The sequence below is a fragment of the Hemibagrus wyckioides genome, linkage group LG20 (assembly GCF_019097595.1).
Source record: "Hemibagrus wyckioides isolate EC202008001 linkage group LG20, SWU_Hwy_1.0, whole genome shotgun sequence".
NCBI lineage: Eukaryota > Metazoa > Chordata > Actinopteri > Siluriformes > Bagridae > Hemibagrus > Hemibagrus wyckioides.
The window spans coordinates 20,499,354-20,523,038 of record NC_080729.1 but is presented as its reverse complement, the minus strand read 5'-3'; the positions used below and the strand labels follow the sequence as shown (position 1 = coordinate 20,523,038).

The window sequence follows — 23,685 nt, the reverse complement described above, 5'->3', positions numbered from 1 at the left end:
GGTTGTTGTGTGGTTGTGTAGTGTGTGTATAGTGGTTGTTGTGTGGTTGTGTAGTGTGTATAGTGGTTGTTGTGTGGTTGTGTAGTGTGTGTATAGTGGTTGTTGTGTGGTTGTGTAGTGTGTGTATAGTGGTTGTTGTGTGGTTGTGCAGTGTGTGTATAGTGGTTGTTGTGTGGTTGTGTAGTGTGTGTATAGTGGTTGTTGTGTGGTTGTGTAGTGTGTGTATAGTGGTTGTTGTGTGGTTGTGCAGTGTGTGTATAGTGGTTGTTGTGTGGTTGTGTAGTGTGTGTATAGTGGTTGTTGTGTGGTTGTGTAGTGTGTGTATAGTGGTTGTTGTGTGGTTGTGCAGTGTGTGTATAGTGGTTGTTGTGTGGTTGTGTAGTGTGTATAGTGGTTGTTGTGTGGTTGTGTAGTGTGTGTATAGTGGTTGTTGTGTGGTTGTGTAGTGTGTGTATAGTGGTTGTTGTGTGGTTGTGTAGTGTGTGTATAGTGGTTGTTGTGTGGTTGTGTAGTGTGTGTATAGTGGTTGTTGTGTGGTTGTGTAGTGTGTGTGTAGTGGTTGTAGTTGTTGAAACTCTAAACCTGATCAGTGTAAAACCCTGAACTCTACAGATGCTAATAACTGTTATTAGCGATAGCTGCAGGGGTTCAACACTAATAACTGCAGCAGCAGAGCCTCCACTTTCAGCTGTGTGTGAGTGTGTGTGTGCGTGTGTGTGTGTGTGAGAGTGTGTGCATGTGTGTGTGTGTGTGTATATACAGGCCACCAAAGCTGCTTAATGTGACGGCTGTCAGCTCGACTCCAGCCAGCTGTCAACACCACACACACACACGCACACACACACGCACACACACACACACACACACACACATGCACCAGCCTTCATTCCTTTAATTGACACCTTCCCTCATCTGTCTTACTCTCCCTGTCTCTCTCTCTCTCTTTCTGTCACTCTCACTCTATTCTACTGATTCTCTCTCTCTCTCTCTCTCTCTCTCTCTCTCTCTCTCATTATATCTGTTTCTTTCTGTTCTACACTCTTGTCTTCTTCCTCTCTCTTCTTCTTTTTCTTTGCTTTCGTCTCTGTTTAAGAAACTGAGGAACCTCCTAAATAATTTCTGAACTTTCCTGAATGAGTCACTAATAAAGAAATCATCATTTCATGCTATCGTAGCTGGCATATCGTAACTAGCATACTAGCGCCGTATTCAGTCGCTAGCTAACAAATCCTAAACTGCAGAAATGTCTTTAAAGCATCACAATATGATATTTCTGCCGTATCTCACACTCCTTCCTGCTCCACAGACTGACTTCTGTACACAGGTCCTGGGTTCGAGCCCCGGCTCTCTCTCTCACACACACACACACGTCTTCTGTCTGTATTCTGACATCTACTTGGTTGCATCATGGGTAATACAGGAGATCAGAGGATACACCGAACATTAAAGCTTTACAGTGGCCACGTAGACGAAGACTGGATTAATATTTTCGTATCGAAGCCGTAAAAAAGCCGGACGCCATTTTTATATTTTTAATTTATTCGTATTTTTTTATAGTCACATACATCACTCTAAACACGAGGTGTTTCAGCGCCACTATAAATCCTCCTGTCGTATCTGTCAGTGTCAAGTGCAGTAAAAGTGTGTGTGTGTGTGTGTGTGAGGTTACTGTATCCTCAGCAGCACTTTAGGAAGACAAACTTTTCATCGTGGCTGTCAGGGCTTTCTCCGGCGCCTTGTTTGACCGTTCATCTTCTTAATTGTGACGGAGAACTTCAGCATCATTAATTAAACATGCTTTCATTTAAAGCCGCTCGCTGGGAGCCTGCCTGTGTGTGTGTGTGTGTGTGTGTGTGTGTGTGGTTAGACTGCCTGAAATGCATTAGGTATTTACAGAGATGGAGAACAGAAGCGTGACACTTGTTCAGGGTTTAAACGGTTTTGCGTAAACACCAGCAGAAATTTGAGAAAACAAATAAAAATGTTAAGCTGGAATAGAAATATAAGAAATAATTTAAATAAAAATGTAGAACTGGAATGTAAAATATAAGATATAAGAAATACAATAATACAAAAAATACAAGAAAATAAGAATCAAAAATAAAAAATGTCGCTAAATGGAAGAAAGAAGCGAAATGTCAGAGATCTCCGAGAGAAGAGGGAAGCAGACCTGCAGCCAACACACAGAATATTCTGGAAGGAAATTTCGAAATAAAATGATAAAAAGATCTGTTTTAGTGAATTTGCTGTTTTAGTGAATTTGGTTGTAGAGATTTAAAAAAAAATATAGGATTAGAAAGAAGAATTATTTTGTATTTTGTGACTCTACAGTTTTTAAACACTATTTATTCTGCAATAACACACGGTTTTAATTTTACTATCATAATATTGTCAGTATAGTTGACTGTGTCTTTGGGGAAAGAACACGTCTAAAATAAACATCACACATTATTTTTATAAGCAGTTTACAGAAGGAGAGAACATCAGAGGCTGAAATTCAGATTTCTGTAAATCCCTGTGAAGCCGATTCTCTGAGCTGAGGTTCGAGCTGCAGGCAGGAATTTACATCTTCAGCCAGTAGCATCGCTGTGCTCGCGCTCATACCGCTGCCTACGATCCAAAATGGAGGACGTGCTACATCTTAAATCAGAAACAAAAAGCAACATGCACATCTAGGAACATTTATATACACACACACACACACACACTTCATACTCACTCACACATGCATTCAGAGAGAGGGGAAATCATTTATCCATTAATAACGGTTAATGTGGTTCAGTTCAGCTAAACAGCTGCACACACACACACACACACACACACACACACACACATACACACACACAGAAAGCAGCTGGCAGCATTACGGCCTAATTGATTGCCATGCCATTACCGAATCAAAATAAATAAAGTGCATGGCGTCGGTTTGGGGTAATTAAGCCACGGCGAAGGGAATTGTACGATTATCTGTATTTATTGTATTTACGTAATCCATTTACTCGTTCACTGGAGGATCTCGTTGGAAGACACAAATCATTATTTGCCTCATTAGAGTTCGTCTCCAGATGAGCGTAGCCCTGCTGGATGTTCGGGCAAAAGAAACTACACACACTTCATAAAAACCCTGAACCACACACACACACATACACATGCCTCGCTCGCTCGCTCGCTCTAAATGAAGAAACAGGTTTACGAGGAACTCTGATGAACAACTTTGTGTCTGTTGCGCTTTTATAAACGAGGCCCCGAGGCGTAATGCGTCTTCCCTGAGATTTAAATAAATGAAATGAAATGAAATTAAGAGTAACTGATGAAGCAGGATGAAGCAGGATGTTGTCTCTCTGGAGAAATCCCAACCCTGATGCTGAACTCTTGACCCAAGGAGCTTTCCACCTAATCGATGTTCTCCTTCAGAAAGGCTGGGAGAACGTGACCTGCTGTTCTCTCCGTGAAGTTCTCTACGTTTATTTATTATCATAAACACACAAACGTACAGCAAACACCAAACCGAACCGAACCGAACTGAACTGAACTGAACTGAACCGAACCCGAGCTGATTGTGCTGCGTGTGAAGTTATATCAGAGTTTATTTATTTATTTATTTATTTGGAATTATTTTTATTTATTTATTTGGAACTATTTTTATTTATTTATCTATTTATTTATTTAGAACTATTTTATTTATTAATTTAGAACTATTTTTATTTATTTATCTATTTATTTATTTAGAACTATTTATTTATTTATTTATTTATTTAAGAACTCATTACTGTAAGTTACATTTTTTCTTTTTATTAAATTAATGAGATTTATTTAGTGACTTATTGAGCAGCTGAAGGTTAAAAGTTTCACTTTACGTTATATGTTCTATATTTATATATAAAAACTATAAATAATTTTAAAGCAATATCTATAGAGTTGTAATGTGGCCTATTAATAACCAGATCAGATTTTTTTTATTGTGTCGTCATGATTAGAATAATATTTTTGGGAATATTAAAGAGATAAATTATATGAATTTAACTTTTTTAATGATTAATATATACATATATTGCATTTTAGAATTTTTTAAAGACCAATGTTGGGCTAGAATCTGATCAGATTTTGGTTGCTCTTTTAAACCTGGATTAATTAGACCTTCACCAGGCCATGTAGACTTTAGGATTAATTAATAGTAAGATTAATTCTAGTATTTAATCTGAACTGTTCACACACAACTCAGGAATAATGTGGATATCATTTAGTGTAACGTATCCTGAACATGACTTTCACATTTATTTTTCAGCATTATTCAACTTTATTTATTTATTTATTTATTTATTTATTTATTTATTTATTTATTATTCCTTTATTTCCCAGAATTGAATTTTTCTAAACTAGGATTAAATCTTTTCATTTTTTTTACATTTAAAAAAATAATAATTTTAGGTTTTATTATTTCAGACCTGGCTTTGGGTTTGTTTTGTGATTGATAGGATTATTTTGGGATTAATTGTAGCATTAGAAGAGTTCATTAACCTTAATTCTGGATTATTTCTCTATTCTCTTATTTATTTATTTATTTATTTATTTATTTATTTATTTATTTATTTAGATGGTACTGAGGTGGTTGATGTCATTGTCGCTGCTGTGATGTGATTTAATAGCGGTAGCACACACACACACACACACACACACACACAGTCACAGTGAGCACTGGTGGTTAATGAGCTTGTTATGTGGTATTGTGGGGTTTTTCTTTGTTGCTGTCGGAGGAGTGTGTGTGTTTCTGGTGTGTTCATATTTTTATTATTTTTTAAACTCTTTAAAGAACGATAGAGACATCTTGTGGGAGACGACAAACAGAGCAGGAGGTGTGTTTTATATCCGCACTACGGACGGATCTCCAGTGCGCTGTACACACACTGATATTTCCCTTTAATTGGAGCGAAGCCTCGCTGCCGTCCACGTGAGCTGACTGCGGCTCGTCCACGCCGCCGGACAGGAAGTGAAGAATGTGTTTCAATCAAACGAGGCTGAAATCATTACAGTAACGACTCTTGTGTTGTGTTTATTATTTTCTCTCTGTGATGTCATCCGTCTTTATTTTCCTACATACACACTGCAGTAGCAGTTTATCCAGACGAGTATAACCAAATAACCAGTTTACATCACACCAATTTATTATTTCTGTTAAATATCAACAGATTATTATTTACAACAAATTCCTCATACAGTAAACAATATTCTACTGAAAAACACGTGACAAACATTTTTTCTGACTGAAGGTTTGGTTTGCTCCCAGTTAGCGACTGTGGAACAGGGAGTTTGTGTCTCTAACCAGTATCCTGTTATCTGAGGTCCACTGAACTGCTGGTACTGGTCAGTACGTCCACAGAGAACCAGCTGATTAAAGTCGAACCCGGTGTTGTGTGAAAGGAAAAAAAACTGGATGTGTTTTACTTATGTTAGTGTTGCACAGCGACTGAAATGACCCGAACATAACAACACAGGAGTTTAGAGTGTTTAAAAAGTGAATGTGGGATTAATGATACGCTTATAGATTCCAGCTAATGTTCTAACACTCACACACACACACTCGGACACACACACTCGTACACAAACTCTCATATACACACTCTTTCGCACACACTTGCACACACTTGCACACGCCCACTCAAACACACATACACACACTTGGACACACATGCTTATACACACATGCACTCAGGCACACGCACACTTGGACACACAAACACTCGCAAACGCATACTTGCGCACTCACACACACACTCATGCATGCTCACACACACACACACACACATACTCTCACACACACACTCACATGCACACAAACTCTCACATGCACACACTTGTACACACACTCGCACACACACGCACGTGTACACACACACTTGCACACGGTCATTTGCACATGTACACTTGCACGCACACGCACACACACACACACACTCTCTTGCACACAGTTGAACGCAGCATCTCAATTTTTTATCAGTTTATTGACGCTAACATACGTTGTACACGTGTTACTATAGGTATATTTGTCCCACAATTCAGTATTAATATTAATCACATCGCCCCCTACTGGAAATAATTAGAAGTGAATATCTACAAATGGATCGACATAAGAATAGTGTAATTGTTGTAATGTAAATGTAATCTAATAATAAATCTAATGTAATGACTTTTTGCGATCAAAGATTTATTTTTTATATTTATGCATTTGTTTTTGCGTTAGAGAATTTTTTTTTCATTAAAAACAAACATAATTATCAGACTCAATATCCATTAGTAATATTTCTAAATGCATTTCTAATTATTTTTATTTTATTAGTTACTGACCTTTTTTTTCAGCGGTGTGTTGTGTGTGTAAATGTATGTTGTTGTTGTTGTTGTTGTTGTTGTTGTTTTAAGCACACCCAAACGGCCGTCGTGTCTCAGCTTTTCGGTGAAATAATGGATTCTTCTATAATAAAGATCAGTGGAGGAATATTCCGTATGAGTTTTTGATAGATGATGGAATAAAGTCGTCGTAATGTATCGCTGATGCACGCGCGGCGAGTCGCTACGTCAGCGAAGAAAAACGAGCTCTGGCAGGAGGTGAGGGCAAATTATTTACCCAAGATTACAGCGTGAAGTGATGAAATGACGGTTTTATTATCCTCACTCCTGCCAGGATCGGTGTTCGAGCCGCGATCTGATCGCGGTGAAGAGCGATTATAATGAAGGCCGTGGATCAGCTCGCATCACTCACGCTGATGTCCCGCTCTCATATTAATGCCATTAAAGTCTGGCGTGTCGGCGTTCTCGCCCAGGTTATACATGTGTTCATCCATTTTGTATGAGCTTTTAAAATGTTGTGGCTTCTCGGCTCTGATTTCGGGAATTATGCTGAAGCTGTTCTTTACGTGGATTTGCATAAACCTCACTGGGTTTCAGGGTTTAAAGGAACATCGTAGCTAATAAATGTATATTTAAGGAAATATATACAGGAGGTCCTCCGTAACCGGAAAAAATTAGCGTCTTTACTTTTTGCCCTCGAGCTCAGGGGTGTCTGTTCCTGCCAAAGCTGAATCGAAACAAAATAACATGCATTTATCTACAGCAGCGCAAAAAACTTTGAAAAACGTGACCAAGATACCCAAAGAGAGACAAGTGAGTGGTTTACGATTTTTTATTTTAAGGTTTTTAATTTTGTGATTGTTTATAGTCACATTTAACGTTTGTGTAGGAAATAAGACTGACTTTGTGTTCTCTCTAACGTTATAGCAGCTGTAAACATCCTGTTTACTCGTTTACCTGTTTACCTCTTTCTTTTATTCTCTCTCTCAAAGCTAACAAGACAAAAACAACAGTTTTTTTTGGCATTCATTACTGTGAAACTACAAATCCTGATCTGTTTCCTCCGACTGTTAAAAAGTGCTAACACCGGAGACTCCTTCCCTACGTGTTAAAAAATAAAGATCTGAAATAACTTCACCGTCACAGTAATCGCTGTTGCTGTAGAAACGATACCAGTCTGTTAACAGAAAGCTGCGCTTCAGGCAGAGCCGCCGTTATAGAGAATTAATCAACCTTCCGTTCTGACCAATCACAATCCTCAGAGGTCGGATTTTTAACGTCTCGCGTTTTTGTCTCTTCTGTCTGTTCCTAAGTGTTGAGTATTCGCGGCGCACAGGACGAGGAGCCTCCCGATCCTCAGCTCATGCGACTGGACAACATGCTCTTAGCGGAGGGCGTTTCCGGACCCGAGAAAGGAGGCGGGGCATCGGCGGTTGCCGCAGCCGCCGCGGCCGCAGTGGGAGGCACCGGAAACGACAACTCGGTGGAGCATTCGGATTACAGAGCCAAGCTGTCTCAGATACGACAGATCTACCACACGGAGCTGGAGAAATACGAACAGGTCAGAAAAACATCACTGACAACAAGAATGATTACAGTATTATATCCTGACACATAAACAGTCTATATTTAAATCCAAATAATAATAATAATAATAAAAGAGTGATTTTTTTCTTTTAGTTCTTGAAATGAAGGTTAGAGTTAGATAATAACGATTATGTTTAGGGCTGAAACAACAAATCGATCAAATGGATAAAAACGAATGACATTATGGATTAGTCGGCCGGCGCACATCACCACGCGTTCAGTCCGAGCATTGTTCCAGGCGCACATGGGAAGAATGGAGGAGAGTACAAGCACCTCGGATAAAAGTGTGACCCAAGTCCTCTAAGGCATGGGAGCATTTCATATTAAATTCTTTCTAACTTTACAAAGCGGAGCTTCAGTGTCACGGAAACACGACAATGATGAACGAGCACATAAAAGATTTGTCATGTGCCATATTTGTGTGCTTAATGTGTTGGTCATTCACACAGAACATGTTTTATTCCTAATTCCTTTTTCGTTATTTTTAATGAATGTGATAAATGAATGTGTTTGATCGTTGTGCACGCATCTTTTGCAGCCCCTCGCACATCTCATGTTCAAATGATTTCAACTGTTCCAAGCAGCGCAGCTCATCAATGTCACTCACAGAACATTGGACCGATCAGAATGCCCCAGAGGCGGGGCAAGCGTTACAAGCTTTGTTTACAGTAGCAGGTTGTCATGGCAACTTCATGGCACATCCTGAGCCCCTTTTTAAAACCAGTCCTAAACACTGCGTCTTGTATTTGTAGACACAAACATGCCTTCTGTGTGAGTGCATTATTCTGTGTGAATGCTTTATCTGCAGGCTTACAGTGTCCGGTGTTTAAATGGTAGTGTAAAGGTTTAGTTTTACGTTCATATTTGTAACACCCAATTTGGTGGTGTTTTTATCCGATTCATCGATTAATCAAAACAATAATCGCCAGTTTATTCCATTATAAAAATAATCGTTATTTACAGCCCTAATTATGTTAACCAGGATAGTAAAGCAAATGTGCCTGCTTGTGTGTGTGTGTGATTAGGCATGTAACGAGTTTACGACCCACGTGATGAACCTGTTGAGAGAACAGTCTCGCACACGTCCCATCTCACCCAAAGAGATCGAGCGCATGGTCAGCATCATCCACCGCAAATTCAGCTCCATACAGATGCAGCTCAAACAGAGCACGTGCGAAGCCGTCATGATCCTGCGCTCACGCTTCCTCGATGCCAGGTGACTTCATCACACTCTTCACACTAACACACACATACACACACACACACTCACTACAACAATCCGGTCTGACTTTATTAGAATGTAGATGTTCTGAATGTATTTAAAGCACATGATCCTGCACACACTGATATTTTGTGATTTATTTATTTTTAATGTAAAGACGCAGCATATAGCGAATGGAGGTCATGAGATCGTGTCCCGTTTGTGAAGGACGATCTGACTCGGCTCTCATCTGCTAAACTAAACAGAAAAAACCTAAAGTTCATTCATCATTTTATTCAAATGAATAATGTCTGTGAATGTTAGTATTTAAGGCGTGGTCCATGTCTCGTGTCTCTGACAGACGAAAGCGGCGGAACTTTAACAAACAGGCCACAGAGATCCTGAACGAGTATTTTTACTCGCACCTCAGTAACCCGTATCCCAGCGAGGAAGCGAAAGAGGAACTGGCCAAGAAATGCTCCATCACCGTCTCCCAGGTTTATTCTTTATTCCACAAATCTCCACACTGCTCTATTAAACACACCTGATGACATCATCACACACCAGTAGCTACGTTAAATTAGTTAACGAGCTTTTTAATCCTGGAACATTTTGCTAGATTCGGCTTTTTATTTCAGTTTACTTCATGTTCAGAACTAATTGAGTTTTTTTTTTACCTGTCCTGACTACCAATTATAAAAAATATTAATAATCAATAAAATGGTAATTAATAAAATTTATAATTAACAATTTTTTTAATTAATTAAAAAGTAAATAAATAATAAAAATGTTAAATTGCTAAATTATTAACATTGATAATTAATAAAATTAATAATAATTTTTAATAAATTGATAATAATTAATAAAAATTTAATGTTGTTTTACATTAAAATTTTAATAATAAATTATTTTATATTGTTAAAATTTAACAATAAATAAAAATTCTAGTAATATTAGACTAGCCTAGATTAGATTATCTGTTTTTAAATATCAGACATTTTATTTATTTAAATTTATTTAACTTTTCTTTTTTTTTTTAAAGGCCTGGCTCGCATAAATTGTAAAAAATTTTTAGTACCTGATTTATTGTTTATATTTTTTATTTTTTATTTTATTATTTTATTGTCACAATTATTATAGATGTATTTACTAATATTATTATTATGAAAAAATGTTAATTTTAAATACTAAAAAAATACAAATAATGTTTTGGTAGATGTTAAATAAATCATCAGATTTTTTCTGTGTGTGTTTCTGGGAAATCTGCACAGTGGGATACATTTCATGCAAAATCAATAAGCTGTGATATTTTAAAGACCTGGTGTGTAAATGTCGGTGCTGTTCAGGTGTCCAACTGGTTCGGGAACAAGAGGATCAGATACAAGAAGAACATCGGGAAATTCCAGGAGGAAGCTAACATGTATGCCGCCAGAACAGCCGTGAACGCAGCTAGCGCCTCTGCTCAGGGCAGCCAGGCCAACTCACCGTCCACTCCCAACTCCGCCGGTGAGTCCACACACCTCATGGAATTACTCCACATTACTATAGATTACTCCACATTACTACAGATTACTACACATTACTCCACATTACTATATATTATTATAGATTACTACACATTACTCCACATTACTATAGATTACTACACATTACTATAGATTACTACAGATTACTATAGATTACTCCACATTACTATAGATTACTACACATTACTATAGATTACTACAGATTACTACACACTACTCCACATTACTATATATTATTATAGATTACTACACATTACTCCACATTACTATATATTATTATAGATTACTCCACATTACTATAGATTACTACACATTACTCCACATTACTATATATTATTATAGATTACTCCACATTACTACAGATTACTACACATTACTCCACATTACTATATATTATTATAGATTACTACACATTACTACAGATTACTACACATTACTTCACGTTACTATAGATTACTACAGATTACTACACATTACTCCACATTACTACAGATTACTACACATTACTCCACATTACTATAGATTACTACAGATTACTACACACTACTCCACATTACTATATATTATTATAGATTACTACACATTACTATAGATTACTACACATTACTATAGATTACTACACATTACTACAGATTACTACACATTACTATAGATTACTACAGATTACTACACATTACTCCACATTACTATATATTATTATAGATTACTACACATTACTCCACATTACTATAGATTACTACACATTACTATAGATTACTACAGATTACTACACACTACTCCACATTACTATATATTATTATAGATTACTCCACATTACTCTGCATTACTATAGATTACTCCACATTACTCCGCATTACTATAGATTACTCCACATTACTATAGATTAATCCACATTACTATAGATTACTCCACATTACTCCGCATTACTATAGATTACTCCACATTACTATAGATTACTCCACATTACTCCGCATTACTATAGATTACTCCACATTACTATAGATTACTCCACATTACTCCGCATTACTCTAGATTACTATAGATTACTCCACATTACTATAGATTACTCCACATTACTCCGCATTACTCTAGATTACTCCACATTACTATAGATTACTCCTCATTACTATAGATTACTATAGATTACTCCACATTACTATAGATTACTCCACATTACTCCGCATTACTATAGATTACTCCACATTACTATAGATTACTCCACATTACTCTGCATTACTATAGATTACTCCACATTACTATAGATTACTCCACATTACTATAGATTACTCCACATTACTCTGCATTACTATAGATTACTCCACATTACTATAGATTACTCCACATTACTCTGCATTACTATAGATTACTCCACATTACTATAGATTACTCCACATTACTATAGATTACTCCACATTACTATAGATTACTCCACATTACTCTGCATTACTATAGATTACTCCACATTACTATAGATTACTCCACATTACTCTGCATTACTATAGATTACTCCACATTACTATAGATTACTCCACATTACTCTGCATTACTATAGATTACTTCACATTACTATAGATTACTCCACATTACTCCGCATTACTCTAGATTACTATAGATTACTATAGATTACTCCACATTACTATAGATTACTCCACATTACTATAGATTACTCCACATTACTATAGATTACTCCACATTACTCTGCATTACTATAGATTACTCCACATTACTATAGATTACTCCACATTACTCTGCATTACTATAGATTACTCCACATTACTATAGATTACTCCACATTACTCTGCATTACTATAGATTACTCCACATTACTATAGATTACTCCACATTACTCTGCATTACTATAGATTACTCCACATTACTATAGATTACTCCACATTACTCTGCATTACTATAGATTACTCCACATTACTATAGATTACTCCACATTACTCCGCATTACTCTAGATTACTATAGATTACTATAGATTACTCCACATTACTATAGATTACTCCACATTACTCCACATTACTCTAGATTACTCCACATTACTCTAGATTACTCCACATTACTATAGATTACTCCACATTACTATAGATTACTATAGATTACTCCACATTACTATAGATTACTCCACATTACTATAGATTACTCCTCATTACTATAGATTACTATAGATTACTCCACATTACTATAGATTACTCCACATTACTCCGCATTACTATAGATTACTCCACATTACTCCAGATTACTATAGATTACTCCACATTACTATAGATTACTATAGATTACTCCACATCACTACACATTACTCCACATTACTATAGATTACTATAGATTACTCCACATCACTACACATTACTACACATTACTCCAGATTACTATAGATTACTATAGATTACTCCACATCACTACACATTACTCCAGATTACTCCTCATTCATTACTTTCCATTATGTTCTAACTGCATACTTTCTTTCATTACACAGAGTTTAACCTAACGTATGTTTGCAGTGCATTATGGGTAATAATAACCCCGTGTGAGTTACTGTCAGCACCCTGATGTGGAGTATTTTCCTAATTAGAGTACGTCCCTGAAGGGCTTTGTTCCTCTTAATACCACAACATTTTAATGGTTTAACGGTTAGAGACTTAGATTTATTGAAGATCATGCTGTAGGTTTTATCCTTTTAGAGTTACCATTTAATTTTTTGTTTAAGAACATCTTATCAAATTTCTTAATATAATTTACTCGAACATATTTAAACAATTATAAAGTAAGAATAGTAAACGCTAACAAATATTTTCTCCAGTCCTTACATTTAGCTCTTAACTCTGCAATAATAAATCTCTCCTGATTTGTGTTAGTGTTTGTGTTAGCGTTTGTCTAAGTGTTTGTGTTAGCATTTGTGTTAGCGCTAGTAAACAGCGCTTCAGGTAAATGGATCCTGCTGCATCCGGCGTGACCTTTTGTCCGTCATTACGGCCCTGAAAGTGATTAGCGGCTTGTGTGCATTTGATTAGCGCTCTGTGGCTTTTTGTGGACAAATTAAGTTAAAGTCCCGGTCCCTTAAACATCTGGGGATTCGTCCTCCATTAAAGCACAAATAGCGCTCCTTGATTCCTAGAGTGACTCGATTAGCGCTTCCTAAATGACTGAAACACACACATCCATCACCCTGACGTTGTGGGTTTTTTTTTTTTTTTTTGAGAACTGTGCTTTCGGATGCTAAGCTAATACATACTCCGGATCACACACATGCTTCAGAGTTAAAGTCAGAGTGCACCAGCAAGAGCTCTTCATTTATTTCATTACACACACACACACACACACACACACATTAGCGTAATATATTGAGGCTAGCATCCAAACTGCTGCTCCAAATCGCTTGTATTAAGTGTTTACGCTCACACACAGCTGCTTACTGTTACATTTTAGTAAACTTTTATTTATTTATTTATTTTTACATTTTCCCTATTTGACTATCAGTGAACAGTACATTTATTTTTATTTTATTTGATCTTGCAGTGCAAATATTGATTGATTAGTTATTATTTAAAAAACATCTTGAATTTTCCTGATTTAAAAAAAAATGTTTAGAATTAAACAAGAATAAAAATAAAACAATTCGCTTAATTTTTTATGTAAATTTAAAAATATTTGAAAGAATATTAAATAGCTGTAACCTGAGATATAATCTAATTATAAAATTATAAACTGTTTATTAATTCATAAATTTATATAAGTTTATTAAAATTATAATAAATAAATAAATATATATATATATATATATATTTATTTATTTAATTATTTCCTTTAACTGTAGAAAAAGTTTTATTATTATTTTATGTATTTTATGTGTGTGTGTTTGTGTATAAAATGTTTATTCACTGTTTAATAAAGGGATGGAATGAGATCGCATCTCTCTCCCTCTCTCTCCCTCTCTCTCTCTCTCTCTCTCTCTCTCTCTCTCTTTTGTGTGCTGCGTGTTTTATTTATTGTCTGTATAACAGTAACACGATGCTGTGACCTGTCTCACCCTCCTCTCTGCAGCTGCTGCATGAGCACGACGCCTGTCTGTCTCACCTGTCTTTCCTCCTCTGTTTTCTCTCTCTCTCTCTGCCTCTCTCTCTCTCTCTCTCTCCGTCTGTTTCTCTCTCTCAGGTTCTGCTGCGTCTTTTAACATGTCTCACTCCGGCGATTTGTTCATGAGCGTTCAGTCTCTGAACGGGGACTCGTACCCGGCGCCGCAGGTGGGCGCTAACATACAGTCACAGGTAGGGTGTGCACGCTAGGGCGCCAAAAAATTATACACCATTCCGGCTGATTAGATTTATTTTATAACTGTCAAAAAAAAATGAAGGCAAAAAATGAATCAGAATCAGAAATTGTATTGAAATGTGGCTTTGCTGAAAAAATTTAATTGCTTCTAAAGATTTAAAAATAAAAAAATTTAAAAAATAATCGAAGCTTGTGTTGTGCTTTACGAATGATTTTTTTCCACACAAATCACTTCCTGTGAGTGATTAGCGCCCCCTACAGTGTGTTTGCTTCTGTGCAGTGTATCTGTTGTGACTTTGCATGTACAGCTTTCTTCCAGCTTATTAATGAATTTATTTATTTTAATTTATTTATTTTATTACTTATATATGTATAAGAATATCTATAATTATTTATATATTTATTTCCAGAGTTCAAAAAAATTCCCAGAATTCATCACCGCTTACGATATTATTACATTATTGTGTTCATATTTATAAGTTTATGTTGCTATTTTTATTTCAATATCTCAGTAGATTATTTTAATAAAATCAGAAGCTTTAGTAAAAACAGAAGATGAGTTTAAATATCAAAATAAAATCTTACAACTAAAAACAAAAATCTAAAAAATAAAATTCATGATTCTGTCTGTTATTTTAAGTGTACAATAATTTTAATTTAATAATTTTAATTTTTTAGAAATGTTTTTTTACGTAACATGTGGAAGGAGTCTCCAGTGTCAGTGTTCCAGTCAGAGGTGAAGCTAAAGAGGAGTTTACACTCTTTATTTCTCAGAGAACAGGAACATGTTTTAGAATTTTATAAACTTTAATAAATAAAATATTGGTATAAACACTCAGGGTCGTGCTGTTACAGGAAAATAATCATCTTCTGTGTGGAAACAGTAACTTCATTTCTCATCATTATATTGTAACACACACACACTTATATTTTATAATATAAAATGAAAGAAGAAAAATTCAATTGTTAAACTAATAATAATAATAATATTAATAATAATAATATAAATTGCAGTATTCAATCAGGAATAATATTTATTAAATTAAATAAATACATAGATATATATAAGCAAACAAATAAAATTATTTATTAAATTTAAAATATTTATTTTTAACAAAATAAATAAGTACATAAATAAATGGACGGAATAACAGAGATTATAACAATGTTTCATTCGAATGTATTTTAATTCATCCAGCATTCCTCCGATTTCTGTTAAAGTATTTGGAGTTTGGTCAGTAAAAGGCTGGACTGAGTTCATGTCCGTTCATCACTTCTCTCTGTGTGCGTTCCAGCCTTGGTGTTAATGGACTCGCGCTCGTGGTTACGTCTGTCCACTCCGGACGTGTGGGACGTTAATCTCAGCGCTCGGTCCTGCTGAGCTGCAGCGCCGTGTGGATCTCTGCGTCCTTCAGCGTCACCGCCGTTATTTATTTCCACACAGTTTTATAACGTTCCTCTCACATCATACCCTCCGTCTTCTAAATGGAGCGGGGCGAGAAAAACGACACAGTGTCCATGTCCTCTGTCTCATACTGACCTGCAGTGATGCTGACCTCACCTCCATCTACAGACTCACCTCCACTTCATCCCCCACCTCACCTCCGTCTTCATCTCCACCTCCAGCTTCACTGCCACCTTCATCCCCACCTCATCTCCAGATTCACCTCCATCTCCATCCTCATTCCCACCTCCGCCTCCATCTTCATCTCCACCTTCACCTCCACCACTATCTTCATCTCTGCCTTCACCTCCACCTTTATCTTCATCTCCATCCTCATTCTCACCTTCACCTCCACCTTTATCTCTAACTTCACCTCCACCCTCATCCCCACCTTCAACTCCACCTCCATCTTTATCTCTATCTCCATCTCCATCTACATTTCCATCCTCATTTCCTCCTCACCTCCACCTTAACAAACAAACAATAAAACCTGTAGAATCAGTAAACCACAAAAAAACAACAGCTTCACCTCTGACACTGGAGACTCCTTCCCTTAGATGTTATTAAATAAACTTCTCATGTCACAAAACTCATTGATGACAGTGAGTTACGCAGTAGTTGCTATGGAAACGATATATAGCTGTCAGAGCTGCTGTTATAGAAAACTCATCAACAGCGTAACACTCACGTCTCGTATGGTCACGTACGCAGGACGTCACACTCCACTGGACGCCGTGCTTTAACCTTTTACTGTGTTAGCAGCAGGAATTCTCTGTGCTCTTCTGATATTTGTTGTTTGTTGTTTGTTTTATGTTCGTAATTCAGTTACACATGCGGTCACATTGTTCACTGTTTTGTGGTTGTGGTGGTTGTGCAATGGCCTTTCTGATTCCCAGCAGCCTGTGTGATATCTGAGTGACCTTTTCATTCACAGCCCGCAGGTGCTTCGTGTGTGCGTGTGTGTGTGTGTGTGTGTGTGTGTGTGTGGTGGGCAAGTTGTCTGACCTGGTCTTTGTGTGTGTGTGTGTGTGTGTTTCAGGTGGATACACTTCGCCATGTTATCAGTCAGGCAGGAGGATACACTGACGCTCTTGCTGCCACTCAGCTCTACAGTCCACAGGGCATCAGCGTAAGACACACACACACACACACAGCATTCCGATTTCAGATTAATCTTTATCTATTTTCATGTTTCACTGACAACCAGTTACACAAAATACTAAAGCTGAAAATTTGTGCCGGAATGTGGATTGGCTGTGTGTGTGTGTGTGTGTGTGTAAAACCCTGTGATGAAGTGTCATCCCATCTAGGATGTATTCCTGACTTGAGCTTTAAGGACACACACACACACACAGTGGTAGGAGGATGAAGTGTGTGAAATGTGCACTGACAGTGTGTGTGTGAGCTCCGGTAATTGATCAGACAGTGTAACGTGAGCGCTGAGAACAGATTTGGGACGGCCGTCTACGCACGTTGGTCATATCACACGTCTTATATTATAATAACACTGACACACACACACACACACGCCCCTGCACAGCTGTGACCCTCATTATAATATTCACCAAAATCTGTGGATGTTCCGCTACTGAGCTACATGTTTAAAAGGAAACGTGTGTGTGTGTGTGTGTGAAGGAAGGAAGGAAGAATAATCTTAAACACATGTTTAAATTACATATAACAGAACATCAAACATTCAGTTCTATCGTGTGTGTATCTAATAAGCCTTTACTTTTTAGCTTGTGATAATATTTTATTCTTAAAAATATAGGAGAGTATCTATCCATCCATCCTGCTATCTATCTATCTATCTATCTATCTATCTATCTATCTATCTATCTATCTATCTATCTATCTATCTATGTAGATGGGATCTTTTGGGTTTTTTTTTTTTTTTTTTACAAGTTTAGCTTTATTTTGATCAGGTAAAAGAAACAAAATAAAAGCACAAAAGATGATCTCACAACTGCACATCTATTATTTATTTATTTATTTATTTATTTATTAAAGTGTATAGCAGAATGTTTCTCAAAAAATTATTAAAGAAGTCTCTAGCAGCTTAATGAAGTAATTTTCACAGGGATTATAATAATAATAATAATAATAACAGGAGTAGGCATTGTGTTGTAAAGCCCGGAGCGTTACAGATTCTCAGTCTGAAATAAATTCTTCTTTTTCTTCTCTTTTTTCTCTCTGCTGTATTATTTGCTCAGATCACTTATTCCGTGTCTCTGCAGTAATGAGGGGTTTCCACACCCAGCATTTACGCTCCACAGCTTTTCTCTCTCTCTCTCTCTTTCTTTCTTTTTTCTCTCCTCTGGACCCCCTGCTGTAATTAAGGCTTTAAAACACACATGGATTGTCACCAAAGCTGAAGAATTGAACGTATTTTTTTTGATTACACACTGCTGCCTCCGTCTGAAATAACAGGTTTGGAAAATAAGCGGTTGCCAGAGCTCGCGTTAAAGCCCTTTTTTTGGGGGGTGGGGGGGTGTTTGGACTGCATTTTGAACTCTAAATGTTTAAGAGCATCTGCCTCCAAAGTGCAGCAGGGTCACGTGACACACGGCGTATATTCTCAGCCCTCAGCTTTCACCTAAACATTCTGAACAACTGACTCATTCATTCCATCAGGAGGAAGAGAAAAAAAGAAACCTGGATCGTGGAGAAACAACTCCGGCTGTTCATTCAGGGACATTACTTTTAATCAAGTCCCTCCCTCAGACGTGTGTGTGTGTGTGTGTGAGTGTGTGTGTCTGTGTGTGTGTGTGTTGTATCTTGTTACTGTCTGTCTATCTATCTATCTATCTATCTATCTATCTATCTATCTATCTATCTATCTATCTATCTATCTATCTGTCTGTCTATCTGTCTGTCTGTCTGTCTGTCTATTTAAGAATTTGGAAAACATAATGTTCCAGTTTTATCTCTGATACTGGAGTCTCCTTCCATATGTATGTTAAGTAAATGACAGAAAATCAGTTTATCATCACTGGAGCGTCTGCTGTTTATGAGGCGTTACTATAGAAACGGTTTGAAGGCTAATACACCCCTGTGCTGGACCGTCGGAGTAAACCTCTCTCTGTCCTATTTGTGTTTTCAGGCCAACGGAGTTTGGCAGGACGCACCGACTCCATCGTCCGTAACTTCACCTACAGAAGGACCAGGAAGTGTCCAGTCTGACACGTCTAACTAAAACACTCACACACACTCACACACTCACACACACGACACAACACACCAGTCTCTACACACCATCACACCATCTCTCTCTCTCTCTTTCTCTACTGCAGAACATTTGGAATAAAAAAAGGAAACAAAAAAAAAGAAGAAAGAAAGAAAAATAGTTCGAATGTTTTTCACTCGTCTCTGAGAGTCCAGTTGGATAATTCAGTGACCGATCACGATTGCAGACCCCTATTGTTCACTTTTATTTCTTTATTCTACCTCTGAGAGAAAAAAAACAATTCATATGTAATGAAAGAGCAATCTTTAGTTTCTGATGAGGAACTCATCTCTCTCTCTCTCTGTCTCTCTCTCTCTCTCTGTTGTGTTTTGAGTGGAAATGTTTTTATTTATCGGTACGTTGCGTCTCTCTGTTTCACCTTTCATCTCGCTCTGTGAAGTAAACAGATCCCTCACTTTTTTCCTAAATACCACTTGTGTACTTTATACAGAATGGACACGAGTTTATATTTTATGCCCCTGAGAAAAACGATCAAATTTAACCTCTTTAATCGCTCGTTCTTTAAAACCGCGTCAGAAGAAAAGTCCTGCGTGTTTGTCGGCAGAGATCTACGTTTTTTTATCCGCTGCTAACTGACTCAGAAATGAAGTTTAATGATTCTCCGAGCCCGAGCTGCGACTGGAATAAAAGTTCATGAATATTTAATGAGTGCGAGCGGTGTCATCCAATCACAGAGCGTCGTGTCCGAACCTCATGTATAATGAATCACGCTTATTAATGAGGAGAGTACGGAAGACATTTATTTTCCTTTCTTTCTTTTTTTCACTGCAGGAGACGTTAAAAAAATCACCTAAGGTCATGTAGCTACTCGAGTGAAACGGCGACCAAGATCTGAAATAAAATTCTCTAAAATAAAAAGAGAATTCTGCTTTAGCTGGATGTGGGAAAGGGGTTGCTATAGTAACTGAGATTTAAAAAATTCAACTTGTGCAGAATTAGCCATGCTGATGGACTTAGCTCGCTACGTAACGTAATGAAAACTTGGCACATATGAAGAACGAGGGTCAGGAGGTAAAACTCCACACCTCACGTGATGGAACAGTCCTCTCGGTTTGCCAGTTTGCTCTCGGCTCTGAGATCAGACAAAGGCACGTTTCTGATCAGAAATTCGTTTTCATTCAAAATGATTTTAAACAGAAAACGGATGGAGAATCGCTGCAGGATTTTCACGTGGTGCAGTTTCTCTTGTTTTAAATAGAAACGTTGTAAAAACGTTGCCGAAGCGTTAGCAGCCGATCCCACTGGACAGCCACAGAGTCACTGGACGCTCCTCATCCTCAGATCACAGGATTATATCTGATCCGGTCAGTCGTTTTTCTTTCGCTAGGAATAAATTCATATAAAAACAACAACACAAACACCACAAACAACAACACAAACACAATGTCACTGATTTTATTTGCACTCATTTCCTTTCAGACCTTTTTTTTGTTATTGTTTTTCTTTTAAATAATTATGTCTCCTGTAGCAGAAGTATTGCTGCGTTATTGTGTGTGTGTGTGTGTGTGTGTGTGTGTGTGTTTACCTCTCTGACCTGTTTCTCAGTGTAACTGAATGAAATGTTTCCTTCTTTGTTTCATCTCTTTGTGTTTGTTTGCACAAAAATCCCTGATCTCTGTACATCATGCAAAAAATTTTTATTAATCACTTGATTTTTTTTTCTTTTTTCTCCACGTTGGTGAACACTCGCGCCCAAGTTCCAGCGCCGTTTAATTTTAGCGTTTTTCTTGTTTTCCGTTAGCGTACCATGCGTACTGCTACTCTAACTAACGATTCTGTATCATATAAACTTCTCATGCTAACTTGTAACAAGTTAATTCCAGCTACTCGTCTAACATTCCCACGTTTTTCGCTGCTCAGCATGCTACATGCTAGCGCTGGATGCTACGTCAGTGTTAGCGTGGTCAGGATATAAACGTTCGAACGTTGTTGTTAGGATTATTTGTGTAAATGCGTGACACTTTCTAGCGATCTGGCGTGTTTCTGGTGTGTTAGAACTCCAAATTCCACTCAGAATTTTCGATAAATGAATTTCAGAAAAACTTCTGAAAAGAAAAAAAAAGCTGAGGTCATGAAGGTGAAAGGAGAAGCTGACAGGAATCTCAGCGTCCGGGTCTCAGCTCTGTTCCTCTTTCTGTCCGAATTAAACCCCTCACCTGGACGAGACGATTCACCGAAGGGGAAAGGACACAAGAGCAGAGCCAATAGAAAAGAAGTAGGCGGGGCTTGGTGCTGTTTGATCTGATCGGACACAAACCTTTAGCCTTTTTTTAAACAGCTGCTTGACGCATAAGCGGGGGTGGTGGGGGGTGGAGTCAGCATCACATCCACATGGAGTCTAACAGAAACAGCTACAGGACAGAGATCTGATTCTCCGTATCGGATTAGACAGAAAACATCGGATCAGATCCTGCAGAAGTCTTTTGTTTAGGATTAAGAGAAGAATTTTATTAATGTTATTATTATTTATCGTAGAATGATTTACAAGTTCTGTGTCTCCTAAAGAGTGTGAAGCATTTATTATAAATAATTCTAACATAAACTTGTGTGTGTGTGTGTTGTTTTATCCTGACTCGCCCTCAGCTAATGTCGCGTCTCTGCCTAATTGGCGTAAACATTATCAGGGGAAAAAAAAACCCCGAATAGTTAGAAGACGTATGGGCATCGGTGACGACTCGGGTAACGAAGTTTGTCTTCTGTACATTGGATCAGAATCCAGTTAAAGGGGAAGTCATTACGTTAATGCGGTTAGGACTTTAAGTGTAAGTGATGGTTTTGCAGGTAAAACTCGGTTAAAGAGGACTTTTTGACCTCCATGAACTCGGGGAAAGTAAAAATTCAATTTGTTACGGAATTCCTGACGTGTTTGCGTATCCGTGTGTAAACCGTGTCACGATGTCATTAACAAGCCAGCGCATTCGGGCGGCGCCTCAACACGGCTGCCCCGACTCGACTTTTTTAAAAGAACGTAGTCCGCGTTTATCGCAGCGTAAATTAAAATAACGTTTAATAAAAGGATTAATATAAATGTGTCACATTTCCGGTTCTGCTTTTATTTTAGTTTTGAATGTTTTATTCATTTGGTATCGTGACCCATGATCGAGTGTTAAACAAAACATCAACTCTGCCAATTTTTCTGGCTATTTTAATAATAATTCCAGCTTCATTTCTAAACTAATCTACATGCGTAGGTGTTCTGAAGACGTCGGGGTCTCTGGCGGTTCCTCTTACTAAGTGGTGTATATTTTCTGCTGAAACAGATCCCACTCTTCACCTCCTCACTGAACTTCTCATCCACGAACCCTGAAAAAGCTCCATTCCTTTCTTTTCTTTTGTCTGTTTTTTGTTCTTTTGTTTTTTAATCACAGAAATGTTTCACACATCTGTCTAAAAAAACTGTTCATCTTCAATAAATGTCGTATTAATCACAGATCACTGAGTGGTTTTGTCTTTTATTTTTCTAATTTTCTTAAGAAATAATTGAGATCTTCTCCTTAAAGGGAAATTTGACAGATTTGTGAATATCTGATGAGATTTTTTTTTTTAATGTAGCTGTAAACAAATCTTTTCCTGATTCAGCTGAAACAAAACTTGAACAAAGTGCTTCTGTAAGCAGTGCAGTGTGGGGATCCGGGTGTCCACACGGGGGCGCTGAGGAGCTGCTGAATCTCTCGCAGTGTTTCTCTGCTCAGATTTTTCATTTTGTTAGTTTATTAATTCAACTTTTGTCAAATGTAAAAAAAAAAAAAAAAGCGTTATGCCTTTAATTAAAAAAATGTATAATAAAAGTAAAGAATGAAATAGAGTTGTATGTAAAATTACATTAATTATAAATTTAATTGATTTTTTAAAACATTTAGATTTCTGGCCTTTGGCAGACGCCTTTATCCAGAGTGACTTACATTTTTATCTGTTAAAAGTAAACAGGAGTTCTTTTCTGCAAAAGTTAGTGCATGATTATGTTCTATTTAATATTTAATATATAGTCTCCTTCCTGCTGTAAAGTCCTAATGAACTTGTTAAGCCTTAATTAACTCACCAGCCCTCATTACTCTGGTAAAG

At 37.1% G+C, this 23,685-nt stretch overlaps 1 protein-coding gene across 2 annotated transcripts in view; it reads left to right on the top strand.

The window, feature by feature from the left end:
* pbx1a (pre-B-cell leukemia homeobox 1a) overlaps positions 1 to 23,055 on the top strand; it is a 62,595-nt gene extending 39,540 nt beyond the window's left edge. Inside the window, exons 3-9 of one of the 2 annotated variants that reach the window (XM_058418820.1) lie at positions 7,656 to 7,903; positions 8,955 to 9,145; positions 9,492 to 9,627; positions 10,477 to 10,636; positions 14,816 to 14,928; positions 17,416 to 17,505; positions 19,480 to 23,055. In XM_058418820.1, coding sequence (XP_058274803.1) covers positions 7,656 to 7,903; positions 8,955 to 9,145; positions 9,492 to 9,627; positions 10,477 to 10,636; positions 14,816 to 14,928; positions 17,416 to 17,505; positions 19,480 to 19,572 — 1,031 coding nt within the window. In that variant the 3' untranslated portion in view covers positions 19,573 to 23,055. The remainder of the gene's footprint in view (positions 1 to 7,655; positions 7,904 to 8,954; positions 9,146 to 9,491; positions 9,628 to 10,476; positions 10,637 to 14,815; positions 14,929 to 17,415; positions 17,506 to 19,479) is intronic. The other variant, XM_058418821.1, reaches the window with a different exon arrangement.
* Positions 23,056 to 23,685: the final 630 nt, after the last annotated feature.